The 14,968-nt window shown below is 36.1% G+C and overlaps 1 protein-coding gene across 1 annotated transcript; it reads left to right on the top strand.

Moving 5' to 3' along the window:
- Nucleotides 1-11,462: 11,462 nt before the first annotated feature.
- otulina (OTU deubiquitinase with linear linkage specificity a) lies at nucleotides 11,463-14,062 on the top strand. Its single transcript, XM_026361495.1, has 3 exons — nucleotides 11,463-11,669; nucleotides 11,908-12,029; nucleotides 13,434-14,062. The coding sequence occupies exons 1-3, from the start codon at nucleotides 11,556-11,558 to the stop codon at nucleotides 13,921-13,923; spliced, it is 726 nt and encodes a 241-aa protein (XP_026217280.1). The 5' UTR covers nucleotides 11,463-11,555; the 3' UTR covers nucleotides 13,924-14,062.
- Nucleotides 14,063-14,968: the final 906 nt, after the last annotated feature.

Below are 14,968 nucleotides of genomic sequence, written 5' to 3'. Positions count from 1 at the left end.
TGTAAATGTGCTCTAAATTTTTACATTTGTACTGGCAAATCTAAGCTATATGTGTGAGGATGAGTATACATTTTATCTTTGTCTCGCTTACTTTTTTCTTCATTGTTTGTATGTAAATATCTAAACAAAAAAGAAAAATGCTGTCTTTAAACCGAAATCACACTGATAAATTTCTCTTTTGGACAAAAAAAAATTACCTTTGCTGTGAAACAATTACATAATAATGTTGTTTGCCTCCAATTTGTGTTTCATCTGCAAATATTTTCAGTCACAGTGTAACTTTGTGCAACTTTTACAGGTACTTGTTAATAATCTCATGAGATTGTTTCAGAGGACCAAGGTCGAGTAAACTGAGGACTGTCACATAATAATGATGAGTTTGGTGTTTGTTAAGTCTACTGCAGCTTAGTTTTGAGCTACTGTGTCATTCTGTTGCCAAAGCCTGATAGCCAAAGAACACATAAACATACAGCTCAAGGACTGGGGAAGATTTTACCTTTTTATTTGTTTGTGCACATGGCTTTGCCCTCCCTTTTTCTAAAGTGTTTTACTCTGTGGGTCAAGTTTAACAAAAAAAAAAACTGTCATGTCAAACAGCTGCAAGATGGTGTCTACTGTAATTTCTTATCATGGCAATATACAAAATGTATTGGAGAAAATGTCTTTTAAGAAAATGTCACTCTGCATGCTTCAACTCAAAACGTAAGAAAAGACGTTTTTTACTTGGCTATAATATATTTCACCAGGCAGCCTAATTTCTTTTAGTTATTATAAGAATTTTACTGAAAATAACATATGAAATTACATAAGAAACCCTTTAATTATGACCAATAATTAAATGTGGTTGAAGCCTAGTTGTTGCCACTGACCAAACTACAGTTTATTCTAGTTCTGCTGTTTTTATAACCTGAATATTTCAAGTCAAATGTGCAAAGATGACTGTATTTCCTTTCTTTGTATTCTGCATTTCTCTCAGCCAAGTGAAGGTTTACAGTTGTGATCAGCTTTGTTAATGGAAATATGTCTTTTTTTTCTTACCTTTGAATTGATTTCTGCTGCATTACAAAGCGTCAAAGTGTTAACTTTGTGTATTATTTGTTTGATCTTATTTTTAAATAATTTGTGCGGATTTAAATGAATTTTTGTCCACTAATATTATAATTAATTATTCAATGTACAATTATAATTTTGTATGGTATCGGGATGTCAGAAATGTCAATATTTCAGACAAAAAACCTACCAGACGTCACTACAAATATTTGGCTCCTACAAAAACCCTCACAGGAAAAGATGAAAAAACAAGGTGAATGCTGAAAATAAGTGTCACATGTCAGAACGAGTGAACTTAATTTGAAGTGAGGTGAAATTTGATGCTATTTATTCAGAATCATGTGTCTGCTCAAAATGTCCTTCCATGTCATGTTGGTTATCTCAGTCTGCCTGTGCACTGCTGTGTTCATCGTCACTGCCTGCGAAATGCACATACACTCAGTAAATGTTGAAAAATACATAAAAAGTCTTGACATATTTGTGTTGTAAAAGAAAGCAGCGAGGTTTGCAGGAATAACTAATTTTTGGTGTGTAGACAGTATAATTATAATATACAACTAGACATCTAAAGCACTACACTGGTTATGTTTTACTGCATTTACACATACAGATTTTGTCCAGTTTATTTTGCTTCCAAGAGATAAAAAAACAACTCAATTTCAGGCGATTCCTTGGCCAAAAAAGACTGTATGTCTGCACCATCTGTGAGATAAATATATGAGAAAGCAGCAGTGGATCAGTTCTGAGGCTTAACAGTAAAGCTGTAACCAAAACCAAAAAATAAAAGAAGACACAGAAAGGAGTTATGCCTTTGCTCAACTTTTCAATGCTGGACCAAAGCTCTATAGTTATGCACATTGTACAGAGAAATAGATTCACGATGTTGACAATCTTTAAAATCTGAGATAAAAGAATTGAAGTGTAGAAATGTACAGTAGTTCATCCAAGGTTTACCTCAGTACTGTTCTTGTGAGAATCATACAAATGCCATACAAGCAGCAGCAGGTCAGAAGAATAGACAAATGATTACTCTGCACTGTGTATCGTTGATGTTCACCTTCAACGCGGAGGGAGAGGCTTGTGTTTTATTTATTATGTGACACAGGATTGTTTTATTTTTTGTGAAGTGGTTTCCTGAGCCACACGTGAATCTCTAGTCTTCTGTTTTTCTATTATTGTACTGCATTATTTCTCATTCTTTGTGACGTTCACCTTAGTTTTCACAGACCTGTGGACCCGAGGAAGACGAGATTACATTAATGTTGCTCTTAACCCAATTAGGATGACTTGTTAATCACCTTTAAATACTTTTGTGAAATTTTACTAACACAGACAACCTGGTTTGATGTTTTGTTAATAGTCAAAGAACTCGAAACCAAAGCTGAAGAGCCTGCAGAGGTTGGTTTTCATTTTTTATAGAGTGAAAACTGTACTTAATCTATAGAGCAATATCTGTTTGGTCAGTTAAGCAGCACTTTGTGTATTTCTAAAAAAAACAAACACAAAAAAAAGCTTCAAGTCTGTCACATTGATTTGTACCATAATTAGTAATAAACAATTGTTTGACATGATTTATTGTGTTGTGTTGTCAGTGGACCTGAATCCAAATGCAAGAACTAAAGGCAATCTTACTTTTGACGTTTTTCTGCTTAGCCACATGAAAATGTACGGAGCCCCCAAAGGGACATTGGCAAAAAAAGTTTTTCATGCTCACCAGATACGATCTCATGAGTGCGTGAAAGCTAGTATCTGGTGAGCACTAGAATGTACGTTGTGTGCGTTGCAGGAAACATTGTTAGCCTAAATCAGAGTATTAGATCGGTCTTATGTGAGAATGTGTGCAAAGAATAATTAAACACCTGATCCATTTTCTCATTGCCAAAAAGTGATCGCTATTACCACAGGGATACATGTCATTTACAGTATTTGCACTTTATGGCGCTTTGACACCAAAATAAGCAGCTTTTCTTGCAGATAAGCTGGGAGATGGGGCTTTTAGAGGCAGTGTGCTCTCTCATGGACGGCCTTCAGTTTCTGGCAGAGAGTCACTTTTTGGTACAGTCTATAAGATTTAAAAATTAGCTTAAGAATATGTATTAATATATTGTAAGAATACAATATACTGGTGACGAATAGCAAGCAAATTCAATCCAAACCTATAATGAAACTCAGCTAATTCAATTCTTGCATTGGCATTTCCACATGAGAAGATACGAGGTAGGATAGTTTCTCTTGCTTTTATTTTTTATTTTTTTCCCAATGTCCCTTTAGGTGCTCTGTAACAATGAATATGTTAGGTAAAGTTTAATGAGACAACATATAATGTAACATTCACCCAGAATGACAACTGTAGCTAAATCAGTAAAGATATTTCAAGTGAAAAGTGTTAGCTCCTTCGACATGGCTACTTGATTAGCTAAAGCTACATTTAGTTATTGGTTTATTTAATAGTTGTAAACAGTATTTGAACAATATAAAGAATTATTATCTGAAAATTTTCTTAAAATTCTACACAAATAAATAAAATTGTGGGTAAACTCTTCGGATTTTGTCTCTAAATGTAACATTTAGGGGTGTACATTTTCATATATATATATATATATATATATATATATATATATATATATATATATATATATATATATATATATATATATATATATATATATATATATATATATATATATACACCCCTAAATGTCAGAGCAGTTGACAGATGATACTTATATACTTATATATAAAATATATACTTATTTCATACATTTAAATATTGTATGAAGGTAGATCAGGTAAAAAGGTTTTAATTTAACTAGCTACTAACTTAGATTTGGGCACTTTTCCTACAACTTTGGCATTGTCTTTTAGAAGTTGTTTCAGTTTGATATGTCGAACAGTTTGAAAACATTACTGTAGATATAATAAATAGATTTAGTGCTTGAAAAAATGTGCTATAGGAAACACAGGTAAAGACGGCTATGGAGTTCAAAGTTTTCAGTTACATACAAATATTCTACAAACATGGTCGATTTCTCTTTTCATCTTTTCAAGCTGAACACAGTTTTTGATTCAAATACATCAAATAAAATCAAACTTAAGTTGACTTTCTGTCTTTGAGAGGTCATGGTCAAGTGCATCTTAAATCATTCCTATATAAACTTTCACATTTAAGGTGGTAGGCTATACAGTTATTTGGCATTTGACCTATTTTTGATGAATAGATGAATGAATTTAACTGTCTATTAATGTGTTTAATGAGAGAAAAGTCTATGGAACGACTCTTACATTCAATACTTAGCTATTTATTTAGATTTTCCTCAGGGTCAGGAGAGAAGAATACATGTCAGGTTTGCTTCTCATCAAAGCTTCATGTGTTTGCCTCACCAAATAACAACAAGACAAGTGTAAAGGAGAAGAAATATATAAATAAATGGGGAGAAAGCCTTTTGAAACTAAACTCAAAAGTTTGATATGGCTTCTCTGTCCATGATGCCTTTGAAAACCGGGCAGGCTGCTGAAAAGAAAGTAGTAAATAAATAAATAATAATAATAAAAAGCACAGACAACATAAATTATTAACATTAGACTGAAAACTGATGTTGAAGATGCTTTTTCGTTTTCCTTTCAGCTCTCTTCTCCCCCCTTCATTTCAAAACATTGGATGTATTTTTGAGTGGTGATGGCTGAGGTGTACGGCGCTCGAGCAAGTTATTTGATATTCTTTTGTTTTCCATCTGCACCATTTTCATTGTCTTTGCCATTAACAATGTAATTGTGCAGATGCAGCTCCTGACCCATATTTGTTTTCTCAAACTGTTTGTATTCTGCTGTTGATAAAAGTTTACTTTCTATTTTCTGTCTGCAGCAGCAGCAGCACAGCAGTGCTTTTGAATGAAGACTAACAGCTCGGTTAAAAGGCAAACTAATGCACGTACTGTATTACGGAGCAAATGTTGGAGCGTGAGCTATTTATGCATGGATCTGTAAGACTAAAGAGGCAGCGTTGTTTTGCACACAGAGAGCTAACAGCTATTTGAGACTGGGTTTGTGGAGGCTAATGTCGCACAGGAGGAGCAACTTGTAGATTAATTAGTTGTTGAGTTTCAGGCTGTGTCCAGTTCAAAGTTCTTTAAAAGGGATTGATAAGAGAACAAGGATCATTAAACTAATTAAGTTAAAAAGTTCGATGATGTATATGTATTTTTAGAAAAGCCTGTTTTTTTTAAAGAAGCGGGAACCAGCTTCTGTGTCTAAAATCAGTGAGGATTCAAAGGTTTGTATTGTTCCCAGTAAAGACTGCAGCCCAAAGGCGACTTTTGACCTCTGAACCATGTTGTTTTCTGAGCTTAGAGACTAACAGGAGCAGCTAAGGTCTACTTCTCGCTCTCTAAATATTTTTAAACAGCATCAAAGTGAAATCTCCACTTTCAGTCGACTGTCTGACTTGTTGAAATAAAACGTTGCTGTTCAACCTGCAGCCACCTGAAATTGTCCTGAATGGGGAGAGTGAGGCTGGATAGAAATATTATGACATGTTGGCGCTCCAAATGGATTATGTTTCAATATCAGTCAGGACAGGAAACGGAGAGGTGGAGGGAGAGAGTGCATGTGTTGGATGCAGATGGTTTTAAATTGCTGCCTTTGTTTTCCATCAGGCATGAAGCATTCACTTTCCTTATCTTTCAGACAATGCACGGTGGGCTGATGTTCTGGATAAATGAACTGTCTGTATATCCCTCACCCTCCGCTCCTCCGCCTTCTTGTTTTCACTTCCTCCTCAAGGTTGAGATGTTGGTACACTGACTGTGAAGCCCGAGCTGCTCAGGCGTCTCCCACTTTGCTGCTCCGCACACCCAGATGCCTCTGGGGGTGCAATTACCAATCCTCACATGCAATCGAGGTTGGCCATGCATATGATCCCTTTTGCTTTCACTCTTGTTTCTATTTTTTCAGCGTTATTAGCGATGACACACTGTGAGGTATTTGCAGGTAGAGGAGTTAATAGCCTGGGACTTTACAGAGACACCTGTCTAACTTGAGCAGCTGATTGCATTGCCTCATAGTCCATTTAACTTTCTAGCAGCCCAGTTTTTGAATGCATGTCTTTAGGATGTGATGTCTCTGTTTTCTAGCAGCTTTAGCTCAGTGTATCCCAACCACACAGGTGGGAGCTGCACACCTTCTCGCTCTACTTTCCACGTGGCTCACAGAAACACAATCTACGCTCTGGATTTCTATAAAGAAAAAAGAAAATGATCAATAAGGCTTTTTTTCAAAGTTCACATTCATGTCTTTATAATAGTGGGAGGCCTTTTGAAGCAGTGAATACACAAACCAAGAAGCACAAGGACATCAGCAAAAAATGTATTAATGCAGCCAGTGAATAGTTTTAATCGTTACAGTCAGTAGATCTGTGAGTGTTGTTGCCTTTAAGAGAGATTATCTGAACTTGAGTACAATACACTAACATTACACAGCTTCATACATTTGATGTCTTAAATTAATCTGGTTCAAAAATATAAATGTAAACAGTTACAGATATTATTAACTTGTATGGAAAAAATTAAATATAAAAAGCAACATTTATTTGAGCCTCTGGATTCTACGTTTAGGGACTGTGTGAAAATCATCAATGGAGGATGTGGGGAAAGGAAATAGTGGAGAGTTACTGCACACGTGACTCTTCATGCTGAAAGAAGGAGAACATGACAATAATTATTTTTTACTTTTCACTTCTATAGAATTCTATTTTATTTAATTTTACTTTTGTCACTTGTCTGTTGCCTTACCATCTCAAGCTTTATACAGGGCTGTATATAGTATAAAGTACATCTAATTATTATTCTGTTTAATGTTTGTTGATTACATTCAAATTTTATTTCTCAAATTGAAAGTTTAAATGTTTCTTCAAATTCACATTTATGACTGGAGTAACACACCCCTGTTGACCCTCTTCTTCCTGATAATTATCCATTAATTTAGAAAGAGAATAATTTAATGAGCTCCCCTCAGTGTCTGAAGACCTGGGCCTGTTGCCTGCTTTAGTGTCTTTGCCCAGTTTATGGTTATAGGTTATCAGTAAACAATAACTTATTTAGCCCAAAAAGTAGTAGTAGTAGTATTTAAAAGTAAAACTATTAATATTGTAGTATAAAGTACTCTAGTCTAACAATGAAAAGATCACTTTAGTAAAATTATGAAAGTAGCTTCACTTCACGTTTGTTACTATGATCAACATTTCTCTGAGCTCGGCCTTTAAACTAGAAGAACACAATCTGTGACAAATATTTTGGCTTCTAATCCATCAGATTTAAACTATTTTCACACAGACAACAAAAGTGAGCAACATGGAGAAATGGGAGACATCTTATTTTGAGCAGTTAAACTTTGAAAGTGAAAAATATTTACATATTCAAAGATTCACGTTTTCAGTCAGAACAGAAAAAGATTTAATGAGTTTGTTTGTGGAAGAAAAACATGTGATACAGTTCATAATGAAAATCAGACTAATTTAAAATGTCATAATGGATGATTGGATGGGAGCAAAATTAACTTTATAAACTGAAGGTAGTTTTATCTATCGCGACGCATCGTTGTTCATCATCTCATATGTTTTGTATGTGAAATCTCAGCCTACAATGTAATTACATGTTTAAGATAAAATCTATTGTGATATTGCAGCAAATAATATTTAGTGAATTTCAAACTTATTTCACAGCAGAATATACAACAGACCCTTAATGCATCACATGGTTCTGTTGATCCTCTGTCCGCTGTGAAAAGTAGTGACACTGTGGAGCTGCAAAATGAGTTGAAAACATCATCATTTTGACAAAATAAATCAGTCGGTTTGGAGCCTAGAACTCTGGTTCTCAGCAAAACAGATCAAGGGGAAGTAATGACAACGTCGTTCTCATGACAAGAAACAAGAAAAACTTTTAGTTTTAATAAGGGCAAATTCTGAGTTTCATCAGAGGCATGGAGGCTCTACACAGAAACGGAAACTCCATTCAGAACTTCAAATATAAAACATATTTACAACCAAAAATAAAAAAAAACCCTGCAGAATATAATCAGTGATGAGGACTGAGGGGAGCTCTGATAGCCTGGATGGGGGTCTTTCAAAGTCTGGATCCAGGAGCTCACTGTCACATGATCCATTTGGCTGCGACCCTGCGATGTATAATAATAATGACAGTGTGGAGTCATATGATGTGTTGCATACATGTGGCACTTTATTAAAAATGCACCAATATCACGGCACATGGTGCCTGAAATGGATGATTATGAGTTAAAAGGCAGCAGATGAAAACTGAACTCAGGTAGTTTGTAAGCAGTGCATGGAAAACCCTTTGGCAAAGTGCAACTCTCCTGCACATAGGTCATAGCAGCTTTAAGAGGTAGAGGAAAATAACCGGCCCTGCCCTCCATCATCCTCTCATCCCTCTGACCTCTACGTACGGTATAGTATACTTACAGCACATACAGAGAGAGAATCAAAGAAGGAAGGGGGGAGAAAAGAGAATGATTGCATATCTGAAGGCATCAAGAGAGCAGATATGGATGGAAGAGGAGTGACATGGTCACACACATCTTTGCTTTCTTATTAGCGAGGACCTGTACAGACACTTTGGGCCTTTTTTATGGGGCTATGATGAAACCCCTCTTCGTGCATCGGTGGAAAATGGCCAGGGGAAATCACAGATGAGAATCACTCAAAGACAGGGGGATGTCAACAGGCCCATAATGATAGCTGATGGCTCCAGAACACTCTCCTTTTTCCCTCTCAGCCATACCTGCCCAAGTTGCACTACACTAGAAAACATAATTAGAGGTAAAACAGAGAGACAGAAGCTTTATCTCTGTGTTTTCTGTAAGCAATGCTCTTTGTTTTATACATCTGGGAGTCCTTTTTTTCCTTCCCAAGCTCTCTTTCACTTCATAGAGAGAATGAGGAGGAGGAGAGCTCCCTCTGTGAGATGCCAAGGTGCTCCCAGTCCATTGTGCTGCTGGCTGTCAGGTTAAATTAGGGAGTACAGGCTCCGTGAGTGTAAAAAAATCAATACTTGATGGAAGATTGCTCCCCGGAAAATCTGTTTTGATTCCAGGATTAATTCTTGACCAAAGGCTCCAGCAAAATGACATGCCATTAGCCTGAAAATGAACACATTCTGCAGTGGAAATTGGATGGAAATGTGTCAGGTGATTGCCCCGGCTGGTTGCTTTGACTCTTTGAGCGAGGGGACTGAAGGTGTGGCTGCCGCGGATGAGGCCTCGGGGCAGACTCCATTTCCAGAACAGAGACAACTCCAGCGTGGCCTCCGACTATTCTCAAGGCCATTGTTGTCCAGCAGCTGCAAATGCATTCCGCCAAGGTGAAATGCATTTGCCGGGCGCCCGGTCTCTCCTGTGTTTTCCATAAAGCATGGCATGAAGAATGGGAAAATCTGAAAAATAAAACAAGGAGCATTCTTTTCCCCTCTGTCTCTACTCAACAGTGAGAAGAAGGGAGGCGAGATGCATTATTGATGAGGGAATAATGTGTTTGTCATGACGGATGACATTTTCTTGTTTGAAAACTTAAACAGGAAACTGTACAGATGCACCGGACAGTGGTTTGAACAGCTGGAGTGAAACAGTGTGTTTGATAAAAACAATATCACAGGACATGATTTTTGACATTTTAACAACACAGCCGACCAAAACCCATACGATTATTCAGTTAATCCCTAAAGTTAAATCACCTGTTTTGTCTTCTGTTGTGTCAGTGTGTATGTAAGTCTATGTGCAAAAACATGATTTTGTGCTCTTATGATTTTTTGTTGTTGTTGTTTTTGTGTTTCATCTTTGTGCATTATCTGTTATTCACTAAAAAATCTGTAAAGAAAAGAGTAAAGTAACTTGTGATTTCATTTGAGGTGATTAAATTCTAATTATCACGTATTATCCAGATTCATATATATATACATATATATTACCTTTTCACTGTTTTCAGATAGAATTAAATAAAACTTTGATTATTATTATTTAAATATTTTCAGCACATTAAAAAAAACACACACACAAAAAAAAAAAAACAAAAATGTAAAATTGATCCAAGAATTAAAGCCACACTTTATTCTGTCTATGATAATGACTCATCTCTTTTGTCTCTATTTTAATAAGAACAAAACATGTGGCGGTCACACATCTGTCTACCTGGTGCACAGCGTGATCAGGATGCTGAAAGTAGACTCTTAACATAAAGAGATAAAAATTAAACCACATACAGAAAAAACAGAGGTAAAATTCTGACAATGCTGATGAGTGATAAACTTAAAAGTGTGACAAAATAATTAGAGGAAATATGTTGGAGTTAAATTGATTTCTCATCTTGTGTAAACTCTGCTGAGTGAACCATCATCTGTTTTCCACTGAGGCTTTAGCGCCACCTGCTGCAGTCAATTATTAGTTTTCTCGTGTGTCGCAGCACCACAGAAGAAGGAAACATAAACATACAGTGAAATAAACTTTAATTTCAAACATTTCATTCATCTAAATGGCAGTGATGCAGTCCCTACTTATAAATTAGCAGACGGAGATTTAGTAATATGATATTATATTATATATTTTAAAATTAGTTTTTTTACCCACAGTTTTGGTTTGGAAGCATGGTGAGGAACTCATATTTCAATAAAACTAAATTAATTGTCACCGGTACAACTTGTGGACTGTCCTTCATCCTCCTCATTTAATGCTCATAACTTTCCTCACAGCTTGGTTAAAGGCTGCACTCATGTCTGCACTTTTTTTACTGCATACACCTCATTTTCATTTCTAATGTTTATATCCTAAATAAATTATGATTTCAACTTAATTGTATTGTTTTGCTTTTGTGGAGAAAATCAAAATGTTTTCAGTTAGTTTTTTGTTTGTTTGTTAGTTTTGTTTTGCAGACTTTTTTAGAAGTACACATTGATTCAAAACTCAAGTAAAGGTTGGAGTATCTCATCAAATTCTTTACTCAAGGTTAAGCAGTAAGTATCATACAAATATACTTGAATACTTAATAAAAGTGTTGATTCTGATAGCAGAGGCCGATGCCAAGGTGGAAAGCATCAAAGTACATTTACACAATTAAGTACATTTTTGTGGTAGTTCTACTACAGTACTTTAACAGTTCAGAAAGAAATCTTGTATTTTTATTACAGTACATTTATTAGTTGTTTTTCACACATTACATGAAACCTGTCGGTACATAAAGCTTTTTAGCAGTTTACAAGACAAATGTGAAATAAAAAACTCTGAACATTTTAGTTTGTGTGTTAGTTCAGTACTTTCACTTTTGTTCCTTTGAGGTGTGTGAAGAGCAGATCACCGCTCGAGCAGCAGGGGGCGCTGTAGAGACATAAACTCACAGAAGAAGAAGAAGAAGAAGAAGAAGCAGCGTGTTTCTATCCGGTGTTTGGTTCAGATGTCAATAAAACACCATCACTCGTGTTTACAACAGGTTTAATTTAGATTTCACGATGTCCTGGGTTAAATCTGCTTTATCCAGCGGGGATGATGTCTTCGATGATAATGGGGACGAACTTATTCTACAGAGTAAAGAGTGGATATCCAACATGAAGAAGCGAGTCAGGGTAAAGCTAATGTAGCTAGCCTCGTTACATTCACATTTATATTTACATTTCATGACGTGTGAAGTTACCACTAATGTTACATCAGCCAGCCGCTACTGTCAAAATGTGCTTTAAGTCTCTTCAAATTAGGTGTTTAAAACACAGTCTGTCTACTTAAACATGCATCAAACTAATGTAAAGTATTGTTGTTACGCCTGTGCTTTGTGTAAAATGTGACTATTCCCCTTGTTCCGGACAGGATGGTTATGTGGACGGAGTGGATGCTGGGGAGGAGGCCTCGCTCCAGGTCGGCTTCAACCAGGGCTTCAGAGAGGGAGCAGCTCGGACTGCAGCTGTGGGCCGCCTCAAAGGGATCGTGAGGTAAACCTGCATGTTATCAAGGTCCTCCATTGATGTGTGTCAAAAACAGTTTAAAATACAATGTAAATCCTTGTTTTAACGAAACTACACTCTAAACCACACATCATTTGTTTACTATCTTGTCAACAAAGTCAAACAAAATCAATACTTGCCTTAAAAACGTATTTTTATTAACTTAAACTCAAGTTAAAAATATCACGTACATGCTTGAGTAGAAAAGTGCCACTACTTTACTAAGAAACCACTTTCTCTGAGCTTTAATCCAACAGAGTTATTAAAGTACTTTAATCACTATGATGTGGTTTATACATAATACTCCATCATCAGTACAGGTGTGTATCTGGGAGAACATGATTATTATAGTGATCAAAGTTTGATTTGATAAAAATAAAATGTTTTAATTTCTTACACTTGATTTTGTTGATGTTTTAGTTTTCCTTTTCGGTCCAATCATTATCTTTTAATGAGCTAAGTCACATCCTCCACAGAATCTAAACATATCTCCTGGTGACTCCTAACACTGTGAACTCACGTGTTGGTACTACGCATGGTTGCTGTCTCAGTACTTGATGAAAACAATGTTTATCACTCAGTATTAGCCATCTTTTATATTTTGTGTTATTATTTATTGTTAATAATTTAGTCTAATTAAGGGAAAAATTATCACAAAAACATTGATAATAATAAAAAAAACATAATAATGTGCGAGCAGGTTGCTATAACTGTTTGTTTAACTGTCTAGTGATGGCCGTGCAGGGACTCTCATTTATAAATATAAACAGACGTGTCCATAAACCCCATTTGTAAAAACAAACTATCTCCAAACACAAGCGTTTGTGTTTTTTTTATAATTGGTTTTTAATACTTGTAGTCCTACAGATAGACAAACGGAAAATGTAAATGGTAAATGGTCTGCACTTATATAGAGCTTTTCTACCTGTTTGGTTACTCAGAGCATGTAACCGTCATAACAACATGTTTAATTCACCTCATAGAGATTCATCACAAGGTTAATATCCTAACAAATTACTGTATATTGTGGTTCTATTTTTTTTTTATTTCTGTATTAATTAAACCAAATATTTGTCATGTTAACTGTATTCGACTCAACTGGCTTTTCAACATTTTCAACCATGTGAAACTGTAATAATCGTGTAATCTAATTAAGGAACATGAACAAAACTGCTTATACCTAATATAAATTCCTTTTTCCTACTTTCATTTTCATGTTTATGAACTATTTAAAATCACATTTGAAAACATTTCTTTCTTGCACAGAAAGGTCCTGAGTGTCTTTTGTCCTGCCTATTGTTCAGTCTCCTTTCTGGCCTGTGGATGTGTGTCCCAGTCACTTCTCTGTGCCTTTGTATCTGACACTGTTGCCTCTTGTGTCTCTTGTCACAGTGCTGTATGGTGCTGGTGCCAGATCCAGTATCCGGAAAACGCTGTGCCAGCCTCTGTCACTGAGCTCTTACAGCAGGTTTCGCAGCATGAAGACAAAATCATGGACAACATTAGAAATGCTTTGGAGAATCCTCCTCCTAGTGTGAGCGACGTGTCGGAGAGCATGAGTGACCTGGAGGTGGAGCAGACGGATTCAGGCTGTCGTGGAGAGGGTTGTAAAGAAACAGACTGCTGCAGGAGATGGGAAAAAGGAGAAAACATGGACCTGGACGCTCCTCACCAGCTACAAAAGCTACAGTCAAAATCCAGTGATTACTTATGTAGCTCAGGAGAAAGTTTAAACCTCCTCCTGCAGCGTTGCATGGACGTAGTGTCAGAGCTCGGACTGCCACGGGAGCTGATCGGCCACATAGAGGAGCTGAAGAACACACAGACCCCGGAAAACCGGACTGAAAATCAGGAAACAAAATCACTTGGAAACTTCCCATGAACTATGAAACAAAAGAGGTTTTAGTATAAATTTCTTACACAGAAATGATGATATACTGTATATACAGTAATATAAAATATTTAGAATTTTCACATTTTCACAATTTGTAAAGTAGTTGTTAAAATCAACAATTTCCCCAAAAGGGGTCAATAAACAATTCAAAATAAAAATCTATTTGCTATGTTTTACTGCATTTCGTTTCTCACAAATATCAACATTGTTTGATACATAAACACATGGGCCCGTGTGTTTTTTATTTTGCCATACACACAGAGCCTGCATTCCCATAAACCTTCAGTGTGGCAATGATAAACCGAGAAAGCTCCTTTGAGCTTAGAATGACCGTTTGACATTTTCATTTCCTAATGTCATGTTTCTCACTGTCCCAGTTTTACTTAGTATGTGGCAGTAGCTCAGAGCAGTTGGCTAGAAACCACAGGCTCAGTGGTTTGATTCCTGTTTCTTCCTGGCAAAATGTCGAGGTGTCTTTAAAAAGCGTGATTTGATGGATAGAAAGGATGATGATGATGATGAATGATTTGTTCTGACATTTACTAAATGTAACTCTTCATAAAGCATGCACTCTTCTTTAAGTCAGTGTAAACCAAAATACTGACGCACAAAAGTTCAAGTTAAGTTTGTAAGCTGTTTTAGAGATTTTACGTCATTTTAGGAAAGAACTTAACAACAAAAGCCCACTTACAGAGGTAACTGGAGTGAAAGTGCAGTCACCAAAACACAAAGAAAACTTTATAAAGAGAAAAGAAATATACTGTAAATGTATTTGTGCAGTAAAATGTAAATGGAGAGAAATGAGGTAAAGAAAAGATTTTTATTGTACTTAAGTATAGTAGTTGAGTAAGGTAGTACTCAGTTACTTTCTACCCCTGTTTATATTTTTGTTATATTTTGTTTTGCTGGTGTGTGTCATTTCACACAGACGTGAAGTGCACTTTACCTTGGTGTGGTCACGTTTCCGAGCAGCTCCTGAACGCAGCAGACTTCTCGGCGCAATGACGTCATGCGCAGCGCTCGGACCGTGCCG

This window comes from Anabas testudineus, chromosome 2, assembly GCF_900324465.2.
Source record: "Anabas testudineus chromosome 2, fAnaTes1.2, whole genome shotgun sequence".
Classification (NCBI taxonomy): Eukaryota; Metazoa; Chordata; class Actinopteri; order Anabantiformes; family Anabantidae; genus Anabas; species Anabas testudineus.
This window is presented reverse-complemented; position numbering and strand designations above follow the sequence as displayed.

Excerpts from the sequence above, each read along its gene's own strand:
- otulina (XM_026361495.1), top strand. The coding sequence starts at position 11,556 with ATGTCCTGGGTTAAATCTGCTTTATCCAGCGGGGATGATGTCTTCGAT. Across the intron at positions 11,670-11,907 it reads ACATGAAGAAGCGAGTCAGG|GATGGTTATGTGGACGGAGT; the intron begins GTAAAGCTAATG and ends TGTTCCGGACAG. Across the intron at positions 12,030-13,433 it reads CGCCTCAAAGGGATCGTGAG|TGCTGTATGGTGCTGGTGCC; the intron begins GTAAACCTGCAT and ends CTCTTGTCACAG.